The sequence below is a fragment of the Rutilus rutilus genome (genome assembly GCF_951802725.1).
Source record: "Rutilus rutilus genome assembly, chromosome: 5".
NCBI classification, from domain to species: Eukaryota; Metazoa; Chordata; class Actinopteri; order Cypriniformes; family Leuciscidae; genus Rutilus; species Rutilus rutilus.
In genome coordinates, this window is record NC_140213.1 from 47,807,317 (window position 1) to 47,826,850 (window position 19,534).

The window sequence follows — 19,534 nt, forward strand, 5'->3', positions numbered from 1 at the left end:
TTCACGTGGCAGCCCTGTTTTGACTAATTTGACAGTACCACACAGTTCTAATGAATTTATTCTTTATTGGAATCAAAAGAATGGTTATAAACCACAGAAACCACCAACACTAGGCAAAACGATATGAGAAAGGAGAAATATGCAATTACTTAAGGTGAGACACAGCAGGCATAAGCATCTTTTTTTTTTTTTTACTGGTCAATTTTGAGATTTTGGGATATTTGTCTTCAATAACATGTCTTCTTTCAGACTTGTGGCAAAAAAGAGTCTGAAATACACATTTAGTTCTTTATTTTACTACACTTTGTCTGTTTGCGTCTTTAGATTTCTCATAAATTCAACAAAAGTTGGCGTTCTAAATCATCCCGCTGCTCCGCGATTGCTGGAGCACCCTGCACCCTGTCATCACATACACCGTAATTTTTTTCCCCATCTAATATGTGGACACAATGAACAAATTATTTTGAACCTGGCTTTATCCAATACTCAGATTTCGTAAAAAAAAAAAAAATTATATATATATATATATATATATGCAAATAAGCGCATATTTAATTAGATAATGCCTAATTTGCATATTTAAACATTAAATTACAGAAAACTTGCAATACATTTTTTTCTCATCTTAATGTAGACAATCAACTGGGAAAGTTTCATGGTGATATCTGCTAGTTAAAAAATTTACCCTATTCACCTGTAGTGTCTCTCCTTAAGGGAAATTGTACTTATTTTTTGCATAAATATGCTTGTAACCAATTGCTTTAATATATAATTGTACTGTAATCAATTATATATCATGCAAATATGTTAATTAGAAAATTACATGGCCCAAACATGTATCTGGCACCAGTATTCCTGGTCTAGGAGGAATACAAAGGAGTAATGGTCATTTTAAGGGTCCTGACGGCCGCCATTTTGAAAATGGGGCCTTTCTTGGAGTCAAACTTTGGTAAACTTTTAGTATGTTTTTAAGTACATCTGATACTACTGTAAACCACTGAGAAACCTTTTGTTAGAATTTTTTTGGGGTCAAGTCATATTTGCAGCTGACTATAAGAGGCTTTCATTCTGTTGGCAAGGCTTAAAAATTTGAATTTTTACTAATTTTGTCTAGATGCTGCCAATTTTTCAGGTTTGGCCTATAAATCAAATACTCGCATTATTGCTGTTTTCTGCTTCTGCATATTATAGAGCCAATTGGATAAATTATGCATCGATAATTGTGTGGGTGTGTTGGTAAGGATATCAGAGTGTGGTTTGTACGTGTGTAATAAAATACAATTGTCTGTATGCTTCTATTGGAGAGAGAAAACTACTGCAAATCACAAATCCAACTTTTTGTCCACTATGGACCTATTGTAACAGTTCCACTATTACATGGTGTAATTCTCATCCCGGCCACTAGAGGTCACGGTGAGAATGCTGGAGAGAAGAAGGTGTTGGGGAAAGTCACAGGTGTGAAGGGGAGATGGTGATTTATCTGTTTTGGGCCTCCATTACTGACCTGTACACAATGTTAAGTGAATTTATTTTATGATTGACTTGTGATGTTTTGACATATTGCTAAACTTTGAATGAGTATTAATATGCTCTTTGTAAGAGAGAATGTAGAAAACGCCTGCAGGAATGAGTAAGGTGGATACATGGAAAAATTACTGAAAGGACTGTGGGTGAAAGTGGATCCTGTTTTTTCCCCATGGATCATTGTGGATTGATGCTGTTGCTTGGACTCCAAGACTTCTCTCACGATTTCCCTCAGAGACTTGGCTCATGTCTTTCATGCACCTTTGGACCCTAACAGATAAGTTATGCTTTAATGTGATTGTCTAAGTGATGTTATCCATGGAATTAAGTGGTATTTAAACGAATGGGTAATATTTGAATACTGCTATTGTGTCCATCTGAGACTGAAACAAGCTGCTTATGATTGTCAAAGTATAGTTTATTTTATTTCCTTTTTGGGTTTTGTTTTCAATGTTTTGTTAATTCATATGGCTATTTTTGATGGGGATTTTCATTTTCACTGTGCAATTAAGCAATATAAAATAAGTCAGATGGATCCCTCATACTGAAGATTCTGGTGTGATTTGTAACAGACAATTATCATAAACCAGAACCCCTTTCTTTTGTGTAGCCCTTGTATAGAGTGGAGATGGTTACACCATGTGTAACTTTTTTTAAATTAATGCACAAGGGTTAAAATAATCGAACAATAAAAATGCTATTATTGCACATGCGACTAATTGTTATCGTTTACAGAAATGTTTATTGATAAAAAAGCAAGGACACACACACACACACGGACGGACAGGATACTGAACAACTATTTCTTTATTTCTCTTGATTAAAAACCTTAGTTTGCCCCCGTCTGAAGCCCTCTACGAGCACACCATGAACAACTGCTTTAATTCAGAAAAACAGAAACAAAATCATAAACTTGCCAATCAAATTCCTCCAGAGGACTGACCACAGTAATCACATCAAGCTTCTGCACGGCTGTCCAGTTCAAACTCTCGACTTCATGGCGATATCAGGCCTGAGGACTCGTTTCACATCTCAGCACCAATATCTGTGGTTCGCTCAGAGGTTTCCCATCATGCCCTGGTCTGAGCGATCGGTCAGACTGCGTTTCACTAGCTGCCTGCGGGACATCTCTGCAGTTCGTAGTGCTTTTTAAAGGGAGCGGTTTATAGCTAACACAAGTAGAGACGGCAAACTCTGGGGACAGACATGAGAAAAATAACGCAGAACCAGCTGAGAGAGAGCACTTCTCCTCCAAATGTTATCCGTAATTCGGTCTTTGGATCTCTGAAACACAAATTAAAAATATGAAGCACACCAAAAACAACAATGACCTCCCATCTAACAGTGCAGGAACTAGTGCTTCAGTGACATTCAGAGGAGATCGCCGGGTAAACAAACTTCACTCCATTAACAGAGCAATAAACAGCTGGTACCTGAAATAACACATTAACATACACGTGTATCAAACAGGAAACAGAACTATTCACAATAGAGGGGTTTATGGGCTTATTATGGACACTTATTTCAGGTGAAACTCGCCGCCTGTTCAGACTGAGCATGGAAACATGTCGTAAAGGTTTTTACACGATGCGTCAGTCGTTTTATCCTGCTTATAAGTTGCTGGAATACTGCAAAATGGGAACGTCCCTGATTTTAAACTAAACTAAAATAATCCCTCCACAATTCATCCAAACGATCACGTTTACGTTCCGAGACGAGATTCATCTGGTATAAGAGCATTATGAAATGACATCGAATTTAGCCTTCGCATCATGTGTGCCGTGTGAAACTCTCTGGCGGCGTCGTCTTTAAAGAGCACATGAACGCGATTTCAAAACATCCAATCGGATTCTTAAAGGGTTTCAGGATCTTTCCAGAAGATCTCGGCATTAAACGGTGATGGGGCTCGTCGTTAAAGAGGTTCGAGTTGAGTTTATATCAAAAAGCCCTCTTGGAAATGTACATAATTGACATCAAAAGGCAAGAATAACTGGCACTCAAATATTAAAAATACATTTTGAAGACAGGAACAGCAGTCTGATCCAGCAGGGAGAACGCGACCGCCTGCATAGAGAGGACTTCAGGACAAAAGCGCTTAAAAGAAAGAGTTGAATTCATCGATACATTCAATCATAAACCAGTTTTTGTGAGTTGACCTACAGCTAGACAATGGTGTCTGACGTTAACGGTAGAATGCAGCAAAAAAACAAACGGCTTGACCAGATTATCCATAAACTAGTGAACTAAAAAGGTGATTACAAAACCTAGTTCTACAAACCATGTCAATCTATGAACTGAAGCAAAGCACCTGCGTTTAACAGACGGATGAGCGAGTCGAACTGAAAGTGTTTTGTTTAGGTGTCAGAGCTCGGACACGAACTCCACAGCCTCGACACTGGGTGTCAGTGCTTCGAGAGACAGAGAACAGATCCATAAAAATAAAAATAATAAGGAAATCATAACATAATAAAGCTATTTGACTGAGGAGCGCTCACAGTATCAGCGGGGTTCTGTACACCTAACAGAATAATATCAAATACCATCCTCTGTTTATTACCAAAGGAACTAAAGGTTGATGCAAAAATACCAGATAATAATAATCATCATCATCGTCATTCAATGGAAGTTACGGCATTTTGTACACAAACTCTCCCCTCCGAACATATGGAACGCAGATCAGAAGATCATCAAATGTTTGTTTTTTTCTTTTTCTAAAAAAGGAAGAAAGGAGAAACTGAAAGCTGCGTGTCCAGCTGAAGGCAGGCGTCCCTGCGCTGGTGTTAGACAGAGGCGTTCCCGTTAGTCAGGAGTCAAAGCGGTAATCTAGACGTGATGATCGGAGATTCTTGGCTGTTCGGATGATCTGGTCGTCATGTTGGACTACGCCGACACTTTGTTCTCCTTCTGAAACAAACGGGAAAAAAAAACAGAACAAAGACAAACATTAGAAAAGCACTTTATTTAACAGTCCTTAAAGTCTACTTATCATAGCAATAACAATAACTGAGTTATTCTAAACCTAACCGTAACCTTATGTTACCAGTACTTAGATTGGGGCCCTATGAAATTAGTTAGACTTTTTCCCAAATTCAGTCTTGTTTATATTGTGTGATATTATACAGTAAATTCCATTTTTCCGACTGGATTCCAGGATTCTGTCAATGAAATCTGTAGGGCCATAATAGATGAACTAATATTAGTAATATTTATGAGACATATTTAATCAATTTGCTCTTATTTCATTGGTGTAGAAAAAGAGCAAACTATTTAATTTTGTGGGAAAATCTCAATAGTCCAATATCAGGCAAATAAGACAAAATGCCAGCCAGACTCTAAATGGCTGATACTAGAGATCGACCGATGATCAGTTTTACCGATATTTAAGATTTTTTTCATAATCGGATATTGGTTTTGTAATATCGGATTCAATAAAATAACTTGCCTTCCTAATTAATAAAGTATTAGTGCGCAGCCATTAATGCACAAATTAGATGTTACATAAAAGACACTTTAGTGACATTTGGGCTCTTTCAAATGATGCATCTCTACATCAAAAACAAATATTTAAATTTATAGTTATTAAATAGTCAGAGTAAAACTGTCACCGTTTTGTTTTGTATGCAAGGAAAGAGTGATATTACAGAAATTACAGTATTGACAAAAGTGTTAAATAAACCATCGTTCAGTTCTGTTCTGTTCTGTTATTATAGTGTCAAAAAAAGAAATAATACAATAAATAAATATTGGTTCTGCAATAATCACAACAATTTAGTATTATTTATATGCAATTACAATATTTATTAATACTTTAAATTAGCTTTCATTTTTATATTATTAGTTTTCATTTAATTTTACTTTACATTTTTGTAAATTTGTTATCTGCTTTGGTAAATTATTGTTAAAAAAAAATCTATATTGCTTCAATTCATTTTAGTTTTAGTAAATAAACTTATTTCAGTTAGTTGCCAAGGCACATTTTTTTCATCTAATATTTAAATTTAATTTTAGCTATATTTCAATTGCCAACAGTGTTTTTTAGTTAAAAATAACACTGTGCAACACATCGTGCATCTCTAATATTAATGTTTGGTCCATTACTGGGGTAAAAGAGGAAGTACTAACCCTGTACTCAAAGTCCGCGAACTCCCGTCCTCCTCTGCCGCCTCTGAAGCCGCCCCTGAACCCGCCTCCACCCCCGCGGGAGGGCATGAACGAGCCCCTGCTAGCCGCGCGCCCGCGCCCCCCGCGGAAGCCCATGCCGCCGCCTCTGCCACGGAAACCCCCGCGCCCGCGGTTGTGACGCAGTGGAATACCGAACGTCTCTGCGTTCATCCTCCTCTCCTCCGCCCAGGTCTGCCTCCGTTCCCTGAAGAGAAGGAATGAAAAACACATCAGAAAGCAATTCAACACAGTGGGCCCTATCATACACCCGGTGCAAAGCAGCGCCAGCCGCGACGCAAGTGTTTTTTGATAGTTTCAGCCCGACGCAGTTATCATTTTCATGTCCTGCACCACATTGTTTAAATAGCAAATGAATTTGTGCCCATCTGTGTGCCCATGGGTTCTGGCACATTTTTGGTGCGTTGATATTTTGAGTCAACTGAAATAGACTGAGCCATTGACCAACTGAAACCTGGTCTAAAGTCAATGGCGCAGCATTTTTTTTTTTGTTATTAAAAGAGCGAGTTAGTAATATGCGTCTATAGGCGGGTCCCGAATGCGCATACACTATGTCCCATAGATGATCTGCTTGCACGCTTTAACCTCACGCACGAGCAGATCCGTTTCCGCAAGCGCATCAGGCTTTTAAAGGGAATGGGGGATGAGACTCTGATTGGTTTATTGCACGTTGCGCCCAAAACACACCCATTACTCATTAAGAAAATAGGGACAACCCTTTTAGACCATGCGCCGGGAGCGCCGACCATTTGTCTCGTCGTTAAACTAGCAAAAGTGGATTCAGACACGCACTAAGTGAACTTGCAGCGTGCGCTTTAGACCATGCGCTTAGATCCTTAAAATAAGGCCCAGTGTGAAAAAAAAATCCACCTTTGGCAGGCGGCCTGTCTAATCTGCAACGTTTACACGACATTCATCTCAGCACTGGAATACACTACACAACTTCACATATGGACAGATTTAAAACACTAACCCTCGGTTTCACAAACAAGGCTTAAGATAGCCCGACTACAATGTGTGTTTGAGCTGTTTTAACTGAAAGCAACTTTCTTCTCAAGATGCACACAAGTAATGTTTTTTCTAAGGCATATTTATAAAAGCTACTTAGATGTCCTAATTGAACTAAGGCTTAATCCTGGCTTAATCTAAGCCCTGTCTGTGAAATCGGGCCTAAGCATCATACACTAAATGACTGAGGATTATAAGGGGCTTTCGCACCAGAGGAACCTTTTTATAGTGCCTATAACTATAATAATTTTCGCACCGCAAGATTTAGGAAGGATTTTAGTTATAGAAGCGCCTTTTGGAGGGACAAAATTAACTCCTACGTTGATTGGCCGAACGCATGCCATCCAAAACACTGGCACAAGCCATTTTTAAAAAGTCGTGTAAACACAGTTTACATATACTTACTCCATTAACATGTAAAACACGGATAAGACATAAACATAAAGCTAATGTTAACGGCATTTACCTGATAAGGCCTTTGTCAGCGGCGTTGTTCTTTTCTCAGCCTCGATGAAATGAAGCACTGCAAGTTGTCATAGATTTCGTCTCTTGGCCCTGCTTTTTGCTCTTTCAATCGCACAACTATATGTTTATATTCCATCTCCGTTATTATGACAAAAACACAGCTCCGCTCACAGTGTCCTCCATCCTCTAGATGTTGAATGCCACGCTTAAATTACATAGTTGTGACTTCAGAGTTCATACTGGCGGTGCGAATGCAACCAGGAAAATGGAATAATGGTAAATGAATGGCTAGTTCCTATAACTGAGTTACAATAACCACCTGATGCGAAAGCTCCTATACACTAGCAGACTTTCAACTTTTCCGAACACAACAAACTCACACAGAAACACACAAGACATTGCTAGGAGATGCGTGAGAAACGAGACAAACATGGATCTGCAGAACATGACCACCGTAGTTGTTGTATTAACTCTGTGTGCCGAGTCGCAAAAGTAAAAACGACGCGGTCAGCATAGACTCACAGTACAGACAGTATAGATTACAATGGGAGGTAGAGGTGAGTGGCGCAGTCAGTTGTTTTATCTGTGCTGATGACTCAAATATTGAGGCTAATTTGTTCAGCGTGTTCTGTTCATTTACTTTTCTATTGTTATCGTATTTTATCGCAACACTAAAGGACAGATAAAGATGAAGGAAATAGATAAAGGACAGCTTCGGTTTCAATAACGACGCGTCATTCACTGTGATATTCGTTCTAAAATTGGCTCGAAATATCAAATATGTTTTGATATCATAGTCTGAAGCTACAAAAAGCCTGTGCCCATCATTACACACATTTTCTGTGAAATCTTTCAACTCCGACTGCCTAAAATCTGAAGACTGGCGCAGACTTTCGGCAACTATTGGCAACTCATCCACACTGAAAATCTGAGCAGAATGCATGTAGTGTATTCCAGTCTGATACAAAAAAATAGCTGCTTTATAAGATGTCAAGAACAAATGTGCAACAGGCAGGATTTATTGTATGAGTGCACAACAAAATGTGTAGTAGGCTAATCATTTAACATGCCACCTGAAAACACAAATTTACATTTTTGATTTGCCCATTTGTTATATATCATTTGATCAGGGCTTCAACACACTGACCAATTAATTTAAATGATTTTAACTGTTTGTAAAAGTGGATATTTTTCAAATACATTAAAGAGCTCACAGTCACAGTCATTTCTAGCTGAATAAATAATCTTGCATGACAACATGTGAATTTGGGTAGTCTGAATCATAAGCATGGCTTCATAAAAACATTTATATATGTACATAAATAAAAGACTCCAAATATATACCTTCCAAAAGCACCTCCTGATTTCTCCTTTCTAGAAAAGACAGAAGAGTGCATGTCTGTTAGAGGATTCATTCAGTTATTTTTAAACTTTACAACAACAAATTACTACATTGAATCCATAGTGACTAAATCACTCAAAGCATTTACACCCTGTTTGAACCAGGTGAGACATGAAAAAGCATCAACAATTAACATCTTTCACTCAGACTGTTAAAAAGACATTTTTACACAAAACTGGACTTCTGCAAAATAACTAATTCCGAGGAAATAACAGGACTTAAATACTGACTTAAACATTGTAGTGAGGTCATGTGACTAATGTAGCATACTACTGTATCTTTCCTAATATAGAGTATGTGAAAAACAGTACGAATACAAAAAATAAACATGAACTCAATATTTCCAAATGAATCGATATCAGATCGAGAGCTTGTGAACTGAAATCAAAGCCCTTAAAGCACATCCTACAGAGCTGAGATCTCACCTGGTGTCGTCACAGGAGATGTTGTCGAAAAACGACTTGGATTTGTCATAGTAACAGTTGGGTCCCAGTGGATCCTCCTCGTCAGCGTTGCCTTCACTGTTCTGGGTCTCCACACCCGAATCGGTCTTCTCCTCCCCGTTCAGAGTCTTCTCCGATTTCTCACTCTTCTCATCTGCAGCGCAAAGTGACATTATAACTCATATCTGACAATAAACAGTCAGTAAAAAAAAAAAAAAAAAATCACCCTAATGAAAAAAAAAACATAAAAAGTGAGAACCTCACAAAACCTGTTAACAACATATTTCAGCATTTAAACAAAAAATAAATAATATTACATTTAATAACATGTTTTAAACCCTCGAAAAGCACAATAGCCATGTTTCCATCCACCGATTTTTATGCGCATTTTGGGATATTGCATACATTTCTTTTGGTAACACTTTATTTTAAGGTGTCATTATTACAGTGTAATAATATATTTAAGTGCTGAGTAATATTAGGCAACTACATGTACTTACTATAGGGTTAGGATTTGGTTGAGGGTTAGTTGCATGTAATTATGCATAATTTACTGTTATTACTATAGTAAGTACATGTAACATATGTAACAAGGACACTGTAAAATAGTGTTACCAATTTTTTTTTATCATGAGCATAAACTATGATGGAAACACATTTACTGGATAAATAGGACGGCATAACTGGACCAACCAGCAGACTGATCTCAATGCACAGCATCTGAAATGCTGTTTTGGTCGTTCTGTCATCAAAGTGGTTCAGTATAATTACCTTCCAGAACGGTCTTAAACGACTGCGTTCCCAGGCGTCTGCCTCCGAAAGAAAGTTAACGTTTGTGTTTCGTCTGCGTGCTCTGAGGAGTATATATAGGCCTATATTATACAGTGGCTTGGCCTATTGCATTCCTTTTTTCTTAGTGATAATTATCGCCAGTTTACAAGGAAGTGATGATTTTGTTCTCTTTGACTCACAGTGCTTTATTTGCAAACGTTTTATGCGATATTCCAATTTTGCACATAAATTCGCAACTTTGGATGGAAACATAGCTAATGATGCATGTTTGTGTTCTCTGTAACTGTACCTTTAATCTTGAGTTTGCTTTGGAACTCGCGGTCGATCTCTTCCTTATTGAATTGGGCGTTGGCACTCTCAAAGTCAAAGTCCTTCTCAAATTTCATTGGTCCGTCTCTACGCCCGTTAAATCTGCCCCGCCCGCGCTGGCCGCCGCCCCCTCCGCCACCACTGCCCCGCCCCCTTCTCATTGGAGGAGCGCCACCTGGAGGGAGAAACAACCATTACACAAATGATGAGTGGTGGCTAATAGTGATGCAGGGTCATTAAAAACGTTCAATGCTGGTTAACCAAGTTCAATTAAACCATCAAAATATGAGGGAAAAATATTATTTCACAAAAAAGTCAAACTACAACTATGTAGTATGTATCTAACAATGATGCTTAAGGCCCTGATCAATGAAGTACAGTATAATAATAAACTTTATTTTCTATAGCGCCTTTAAAAGTTACATCTCAAAGCGCATCACAAAAACAAGAAAAGTTTTAAAGAGAAATACAACAATATAAAAGAAAAGCATTCATAAAAGAGAAGTACATTCAAATATACAATACAAATATAAAATACTGTCAAAAGAGTTCCATGAGAAAATGGTATTGTAGTGGCCAAAAGTGATGCAGGATAAACAAATATCCCCTCTGGACAAGTTCAATTAAACCATCAAAATATGAGGGAAAAATATTGTTTGGCAAAAAACAACTGCAGCTCCAGGCTTTATTTTACTATGCAAAAAATTAAATGCATAGAAAAACAAAAAGCTCACAGGAAAATGCATACATTGACTACAAGCTAATCAGATATTAATATTTCATTGGTTCTCTCATTTTTGCATGTGTTCATAATGTCTTTGTATGATAGCCTGGCCAAAAATTATGCCCGCACAATTTGGCATGTAAATCACAAATTAAACCACTGACTCCAAGCACAACTACACAAATATGCTTAGATAATCTTAAAAACATTTTTTTTTTTTTTATAATGCTTGAATAAAGGGTGAAGGTGTCAATTTTCCTAGGCCGGACATCACTTTTGGCCAGTTCTGTATATGCAAATGCGGAAGAGACGTTTTAAAGTGACTCACCGCCAGACTGGCGTTTGATTGGGTCTTTGTTATCAGGCCTGTTTGAATCCGATTCTGGCCGAGGAATCTTCTGGACATCAGACGCTGTAGATGAACAAAAGATATCACTATTACAATTCACAATTCAACGACATCTGTACATAAGTTTCCAGCTCTGAACTTCCCTGATTCTCACCTTTTTGCTCCTGGTTTTCCGCTGATTTCTGTGTGTTGAGGGCCGGTCGGGCGGCTCCAGCGCTCCTCTGACTCCCTGAACTGGTGGACACCGCAGGGGGAGCGACCGGGGCCGTCTGCACCGAATGCTCCTTGGTCGGGGTCTTCCTCGAGTGCTCTAAAGATGGGCTGGAACGACCTGAAAAAGACGACTCACAAAATGAACAACGGACCAAAAAAACAAAACAATTTTTTGCATTTGTTTTGGAACCTGGTGCGTTTTCTCCTTTGGTTCGGTTCGTTTAGGCATATGTGAACGAGGCAATCGTGCTCGGATCAGCACCAAAACAACCGCTCCGAGATTGCCTGAACGCGGTGGTCTCGGCCCGATTGCAAACGAACTTAAGTTTAAGTGAGGTGTGAAAGCAATTCGATCCCAACGGACCAAATGGTATTATTATTCATAATGGAAAATATGTTATATAAAAACCAGTAGTGCCTGATTCTGTGAGAGAGCACATTAGTTATCACAGTTAAAAAAAAAGCTCATGGAGCGAACCTGTCAATCATCTTGATGGATGACGCAGAGGAAATTCTGACCAATAAGAGGACAGTTGTACTCGCATGTGACTTGCATTTACACACTTTGGCAACACAGGTTGCCTTGTGAAAGCGAACCGAACCAAGAAAATGCAACATTGTAACAAATTAAGTCCCCGTTTCGGAACAAAACAAACGATCTATAGGTGTGAAAATGCCCTTAGATGACGGAAACACCAGTTCTCTGTATCACTTCATGCGGTAAATCTTAATTAACTCTAAAACGTATTCCTTAGGTCGTTAGCGACCCAGGACGTCATTTACTACCCTGTCCTACATTCATTCTTTATTAGAAATTAGATCTCAACCCTCTTAGTATTCCTCAATCATTGTATTCATTATAAACAATATTACAATTATTACATTTTTATAGAAGTGTATAGGGTCGCTAGTGACCCGAATATGTAATAGTGCAAGTATAGTTTTTTCGGTAACACTTTATTTTACAGTGTCCTTGTGTAACCTTTTTTTCTGTGCAACAATAGTCGAATCTCTGACACACAATGATATGATGTTTCACTCATAATTACTGAGGCATAAAACAAAAGAAAACAGAAGCATCATCAGCAAAACCTTGAAATGGCTGTGATTTATTGTAGAGTAAGTACTGTACGCAATCAGATATTAGTGTCACTGTCTTGATGGTGGATCTGGTGGAGAAGACGTTGAAGACATTTTTTTAGACGTTGAAACCAATCAAGAATATGGTTGAGATGGTGAATTTGAGCCAGATGCTGAATGTACTGTCGATGACGGTGATGATGGTAAAAAGCATCAACTCAAATTGAATCCTTCCAAGTTCCAAAAGGTAACAAAATCTGCTTTATTTTATCCTTTTGTAATTGTTTTTAAAATATCAAGAGTTTTATTTATACTAACGTGGCAGTTAAAGGGCTATATGTGTTAGATATAGACCTGAGTCGCTGAAGACCTGAATATATAATAATGATGATTGGCGAAACATTCATGCATTTAAGGGTTAAGACAACATGAAATATGCATCATTTGCAATGCATTTAACATCACAGAAACACAAATTTTATCCATTCTGATTGGATTGTGAAAAGTGGCTATGATTTCTATAGTCTGGCATTGCTTATATCAACAGAATTCTTGCAATTTAATGAAAACTGTATATTTCTTTGCACAATAAGACCACAATTTATTTAGTATTTTGATTTCATGTTGTCTTTAAAGTCACTAATTGACAGAATGAACTCGAGTCATAAAACTATCACACGGCACAGACACATGCTGTAATCCTGCATCATCACGGGCCAAAAGACGAACACACTAAAGCCACTCTGCACACGTTAGCGTCGGCCATCCGGTTACCTTCGGGTTTGTGAGCACTCAGCGAGCGAGAGGTCTGGGACTGAGGGGCAGTAGTGCTCGCCTCGCTACCGAACGCAGGACCTGAGCTCGTTCCTGTGAGGGGAGGAAGTGCACAACTTTAAGTGTGGGCTTTAACACGTCACACACTAGTGTGAAGGTTATGCAGCAGTCAAACACTCATGCAATCAACCTTTCCATAAGATCCGTTCCTCACTCACTCAAAATATATTCTGTGCATCTTCTCCAAGCAAGTGCCTCATGAAACAACGACTGTATTTTCAGAATATTCCCATCCATTTAAAAGTATTCAAACACACTGCAAAGAATTGAAAAAGAGCAATAGCTTGTCTGCTAATGTAAGAGATGGCAACAGTGTAGTAAAGTTTTCAAGAAGGGCCGAATTACTTTTTTTCTCTGGTTTTTAGCATATATTATGTGCTAACACTATCTTTTATTCTATTATCTTTATAAAAATAATTTAAAAAGTACACGTACTGCGTTAGATTAAACTGGGAAGGGTCACAGCACTTGCATATTGTTGTCCTATTGTTAGTTTAACTGCTTCTCATTTGGATAAAAGCGTCTGCTAAATGAATAAATGTAAAATGTAATGCACATTTCAGATTAGACTCCTGCTATTTGAAATACAGATATGCTCTGTATAAATTGTGCATATTTATTCACATATGGCCAGTTATCTTGCACTGCTTTTATACCATGTTAGCACCAAAGGCAAAAACAGGACAGTTCAAAATATAAGGACAAACAGTAGACAAACTCTCAAGGCAAGGCACCACAGTTTAATAGTGTAACATTTTTCTGAAAAGTTATGTTTACACATGCAAATGAGGCCTTATCTAATAATATATGCACTCGTTTTTATACATCTCCAGAACAGAAAGTCCAAAAATTAGATAAAGCCAGGTTCACATTTCTTTATTTTTTGATGACATATATTGACTTAGTGGAGAAAAAAAATTCCACTATGTTTTAGGAATAAAATGTTACATAAATCAGGAGAATGATTGAACGCCTTCTGTAAACCTTCTGTAAAAACCTTCACAATAAATGTAAGAATGAAACCAAGTTCTTGAAGTGGAGATTTCAGACTGATTTTGAGAAAACGGCCTTTAAAAATATGAACTAATTGAAATCTGCCAATTAGGGCTGCTTGATTATGGCAAAAATCATAATCGCGGCTATTTTGGTCAGTATTGAAATCATGATTATTTCACACGATTATAGGTGGGTGATTATATGCTCAAAGTCACGATGAATCATTTTAAATGTCTGTGAAATTTCATAATGATCGATACTTCAGCAAAAACTAATACTAGCTTAATTCATGCAAGTAAAAAGTCCTCAAAACAGTTACAAAAGACAAGTAAACGGTCAGCAATACAATAATAACAAAGCAAGAAATTACAAACAAAACAACAAAAAATACAACAGAACAAAAACTGTAATTAAATAAGCAGTGCTTTAGGTTTTCCAGATGTACTAACAGTGGTATTCAGATCATAATAGCCAACAACAGAAATTGAATAAAGCAATCAAATGTAAAATAACACTCCAGTTATACATTAAATATAGACCCAACCTTATTAAAACAAAAGTTATTCATTCAAGAGCAGGGAGTGATTGGCTGCGTTTACACTTGGCATTAACATGCGATCACCGTGATCCAATCAAGCAGATCGGATCATGAGCCAATCAGGACATAGTGTGTTTACACCTGTCCACATCAAGTGGCTTCTGTATCTGGATAACAGATCGGATCTCGCATGGGTTGCGTTTACATTACACTGAGATCCGATCACAATGCGTCCTCGACTACCTCCGAACCTGGACACGCTGATCGGATAACATTCCCATCAGAAGCGCGTTTACACTTGTCTTTTCAGTGTGTATGTGGACAACATCCGGATACAGCTCGCATGTTAAAGCCAAGTGTAAACGCAGCCTTTGTCTTTTGTTTGATTAACATTAATAACAGCAGCAGATTTATTAGTCACTTTAAGAGCTGCATGGATGCAATACACGCGATACTGTTTACGTTCACTTAAAACATAACTGACTGTGTTTATGAGGATACTCACCAAAACAGCATTTCCACATTTGTGTGTAGGCTATTTGACCGTTTAGGCGCGTACCTGAACAGTGTGTCTTTCGTGGCTTAATGCGGTTTTAATATCACGCACATCCCGCAGTTTAGCAACAGTAGACTGCATTTTACATTTGGATGTTAAGATTTGGCTTTTAGGGAGGAACGAAAAGAGGGTGCGAAAAGAGGGCACAATAATCCTTTTACCTCGATAATCTTGCTTTCATAATCATTGGAAGCCAAAATCGAAATAGAAAAATCAATTACGATTAATCACACAGCCCTACTGTAAATAGATCAAATGGAAAACAATAAAAGAAAAAAGATCCGCACACGAATATCGGCCAAAAAGCTCACAAGATTTATTTTCCAGAGGCCACAAATAAAGAGCCAAAGTGCAAAAAAGTCCAAGAGCTTTTTGGCCGATATTCGTGTACGGATCTTTTTTTTCTTATCTTTGATTTACTTTTGGATCTACGCTCTGCAAGAAGATATCACTTATCAGTTTGGGACTAATGTTTGGCCTGTCCTTGTTTTATATTATTCAAAACTGACCAGCGCATGGAAAACAAAACAATAGTTTTGCCTGTAGTGTCTTGCCTTAAAGCACCTGATGTTGTTTCGATTTGATATTTGGCAAAAATTCTGAAAATGAGCTCTATTTGCACATTAAACCCTTGTAAACAACAAGAGCGAGTGTGAACTCACCACCAGTGACCGCTGCTCCGAACGGCTGGGACACCAGGGGACTGGAGCTGAACTGGTTGTACGGGGCCCGACTGAAGGGGGCGTATGACTGGAAGGAAGGAGCCGAGGGGCCGGCGGTGGATGCCAGAGACGACTGTACATAAACACAAGAGCAGGTTAGCATTCACACGGCTTTATGTTCTGCAGAAACCCCTGAATGTGTGTGTGCAGCTCACCTGCACGATGGCGGGATCCTGAGGAAGGTTACAGGTGGGTTTGGGCGGCTCGCACACTGTCAGGTCTTTGATGTCACTTCCTCTGAATATGATGTACTCAAAGACATCATCTCGAGGGGGGATAGGCCTGTCCGTGGGGCGATCCTCAGTGCCGAAGGACTTCACTGGAAGAGAAAGGAAAATGTTCAAATTCACACACACACACAAAAAAAGAAGCAATATGTGACCCTGCACCACAAAACCAGTCACATGGGTTAATTTATTTATTTATTGAAAGTTATACATCATATGAAAGCTGAATAAATAAGCTTTCCATTGATGTGTGGTTTGTTAGGATAGGACAATATTTGGCCCGAGATACAATTATTGTAAATCTGGAATCTGAGGGAGCAAAAAAATCGAAACATTGAGAAAATCTCCTTTAAAGTTGTTCATTTATGTTCACGATTGTGCAGCATTCACTCACAAAAATACATGTTTTATATATTTACGGTAGGAAATTTACAAAATATCCTCATGGAACATGATCTTTACTTAATATCCTAATGATTTTTGGCATAAAAGAAAAAACGATAATTTTGACCCATACAATGTATTGATGACTATTGCCACAGATATACCCGTGCGACTCGTGGTGATCCAGGGTCACATATATAATTTTTTCATCCACTCCCTGTCTTCCTACAGGTCCTGTAGCCAGGTGCTGTCGTGTGTATGTTTACTTTGTCTTTGTAATGTTTATAACTGATTTAGGCCTGATCGAACTGATCAGAAAAGTGCTGTTGTCAGTGTTAGTGTATTCAACCTCTCTCATGTCCTCCTGGGAGCCAGGAACAGACTTTGGTCCACACAGTAGAGGACATTATACTGTAGTGAATTTCTCTGACAACACACATGTAACAGTTTTAAGTCTAAATGTCCCGTAAAGAGCACGTTCAGGGCTTTTCAGATACCAAATGCTTGGAGGTTTCACCATAACAACTTCTCCTTGGTCTTTAAACACGACTGACATTAAATTACTGATCAAATTTAGCATTAATATGGAAATATGATCATATTTTGAAATTGTCATCATTTAAAATGGACTATTTTTTTAATTGTTTGTCATAAATAAACATCTAAGGGAAATGTTATGTTTGTTTTTTTTTATATAAAAATATGACTTTACAAAACAGGACACCAGGACTTAAATCATATTTATAACACAACAACTATTACGAAAATTACACCAATTATTACTCTTCTTTTTTCATTACATGTTGCCACAGGAACACATTATTATGCAAATTAGATACAGTGTCTAGATACATTGTATAGTATAGGACTACCCATTTATGGCCATTTTATAGCATTATCGTTATATAGTAGCCTATAATGACATGTAAATTAATTCCGTTACATCTTTCATAACATAGTTGAGAATCATCTTTATAGAAAGTGTGGTTTAAAAAAAATCCTGAAACCTAAAAATTGATTGGCGAATGAAAAGAAATCCCATTGTTTTTGCCCATGTCATTTCATCCCATCCACTACAGAAGACACAGCATAACAAAAAAATGTTTTTTCCCCATTTGATTCTTATGCTCTAAACAATGTATTGACATGAACAAATACTAAATTGAAAAAACGTGTGTGCTGTCTCAGGAGGATCTCTGATTTGTGTAAATATGTGAGTGTCAGTGTATTGTGTTTACATTTAGCCAGGGCTACCACTGAATTCTCTGTGTTGATGTGAAATTCCCTCATATACGTCCTCTGTGGGTATATTAAATGTACATATATATAATGTTGAGTGTGTGTATATATTGTATGTACCTTTAGCCAGAGCTACAGTGCTGTTCTCAGTGTCGATCGTGTATAAAACTCCTTCATATCGGATCTCGGCCTTTGAGATCAGACTGATCTTGCTGCCGATATAAGGCGTCCCTCCGCTCATCTTTCTGCTCTAATTCACTCCCGTGAAGCTGCTCGAGTCCTCTGGTCGTCTTTGCGCTCGGTTTTATCGGACTTAAGAGTGTTTCTCGGTGATTTGACGTCGTTTTCTTTCAGCCTGTGTTTAACACGACATGGCCGAGTTCATTTTCCTCCGCACTGAACTGATTCGAGTTGCATGCTGGGAAACGAGCCTAGCCCCCCTCCCTCGCTCCCTCACGCTGGTATCGCGAGAGTTCGCAGGATTTTAGGAAAATTCCCGTTACATTGGGAATTATGTAAGAGAAAATGTGATTTAACGCGTATTATTTAATGTAAGACCTAAGAAGTAAATAAAGGGACATTTTGATTTGGGTTAGGGTTAGCTTAACCCAAAGAATGAAATAGGGCTAGCCTAACCCTAACTTATTTGACCTGAATGGCTAAATGAGAATTTATTGTCAAGCACAATTGAATTGAGAATTGTTAATTATTACAATTGTTCATTGTTATTAATTATATTACATTATGTCATTTTATATTATATTATATCATGACATTTTATATTATATTATAGCATGTCATATTATATTATGTCATGTTATTGTGTTATGTTATGTTATATTATGTTGTTATATTACAAAATAATGTAATATATAATTAAATTAATAATTAAAGTTAAATGAAATTAAATCCCACCACATCAACAGTTACTGCAAGTAATCAATATAAGCCTATTAATTCAACAGTTATTATCATACCCTTGTTAACAGTGGCTGTGAAACTGATATGTTATGAGTGTTCAGGATGAGCTCTATGATCTCACACACACTGAGCCAATGAGGAGAGCAGATCTGCAAAGGCATTTGTTGTTTCACAATTACATATCTGGCATGTCAGATTACAAACAGCAGAAAAAAAAAAAAAGAAAAAAAAACGAAGCACTGAATACAGTGAAAGTGTAAAAGCTTTATGATGTTATTCCAAGTTTGTAATCATGCTTTGAAATCAGAAACTTTCATAAACCTTTCCAGCATAATCTATTTTCTAAAGCTTAAATGTCAATTTCCTTTGAATATGCTGTATCTTTTGCCCTACTTTATTTGAAAGTATACGCAACGTTCACTTGCTGCATTGACCTTTTATTAATAAAAGAGAGACAGAATGCATATTAATGGAATATTTAATGAAATCAATAAAATGGTATATGTAATTGTATTCATACAATCTATCTATCTATCTATCTATCTATCTATCTATCTATCTATCTATCTATCTATCTATCTATCTATCTATCTATCTATCTATCTATCTATCTATCTATCTATCTATCT

The 19,534-nt window shown here is 37.5% G+C and overlaps 1 protein-coding gene across 4 annotated transcripts; it reads right to left on the reverse strand.

Moving 5' to 3' along the window:
- Positions 1 to 2,313: 2,313 nt before the first annotated feature.
- On the reverse strand, positions 2,314 to 18,408 carry LOC311290797 (protein LSM14 homolog). Of its 4 annotated transcripts, none has more exons than XM_084409507.1 (11): positions 18,105 to 18,408; positions 16,290 to 16,453; positions 16,075 to 16,207; positions 13,263 to 13,355; positions 11,350 to 11,526; positions 11,175 to 11,258; positions 10,103 to 10,297; positions 9,004 to 9,175; positions 8,521 to 8,550; positions 5,647 to 5,890; positions 2,314 to 4,425 (listed from the first exon to the last, which is right to left on the reverse strand). In XM_084409507.1, exons 1-11 carry the CDS (start codon positions 18,223 to 18,225, stop codon positions 4,405 to 4,407), a joined length of 1,434 nt encoding a protein of 477 aa, XP_084265633.1. In that variant the 5' UTR covers positions 18,226 to 18,408; the 3' UTR covers positions 2,314 to 4,404. The 4 variants fall into 4 exon arrangements, with proteins under 4 accessions (XP_084265633.1, XP_084265632.1, XP_084265635.1 ...); XM_084409506.1 differs by having other exon boundaries at positions 2,314 to 4,428; XM_084409509.1 differs by lacking the exon at positions 13,263 to 13,355.
- Between the last annotated feature and the right edge of the window lie 1,126 nt (positions 18,409 to 19,534).

What these genes read in the sequence shown, in the direction of transcription:
- LOC311290797 (XM_084409506.1), bottom strand. Translation starts at nt 18,225, where the DNA reads ATGAGCGGAGGGACGCCTTATATCGGCAGCAAGATCAGTCTGATCTCA. An exon ending in GAGTGCTCACAAACCCGAAG is followed by an intron (nt 11,527 to 13,262) that starts GTAACCGGATGG and finishes CGTCTTTTTCAG; the next exon opens with GTCGTTCCAGCCCATCTTTA. An exon ending in AAGCAAACTCAAGATTAAAG is followed by an intron (nt 9,176 to 10,102) that starts GTACAGTTACAG and finishes TTTGCGCTGCAG; the next exon opens with ATGAGAAGAGTGAGAAATCG.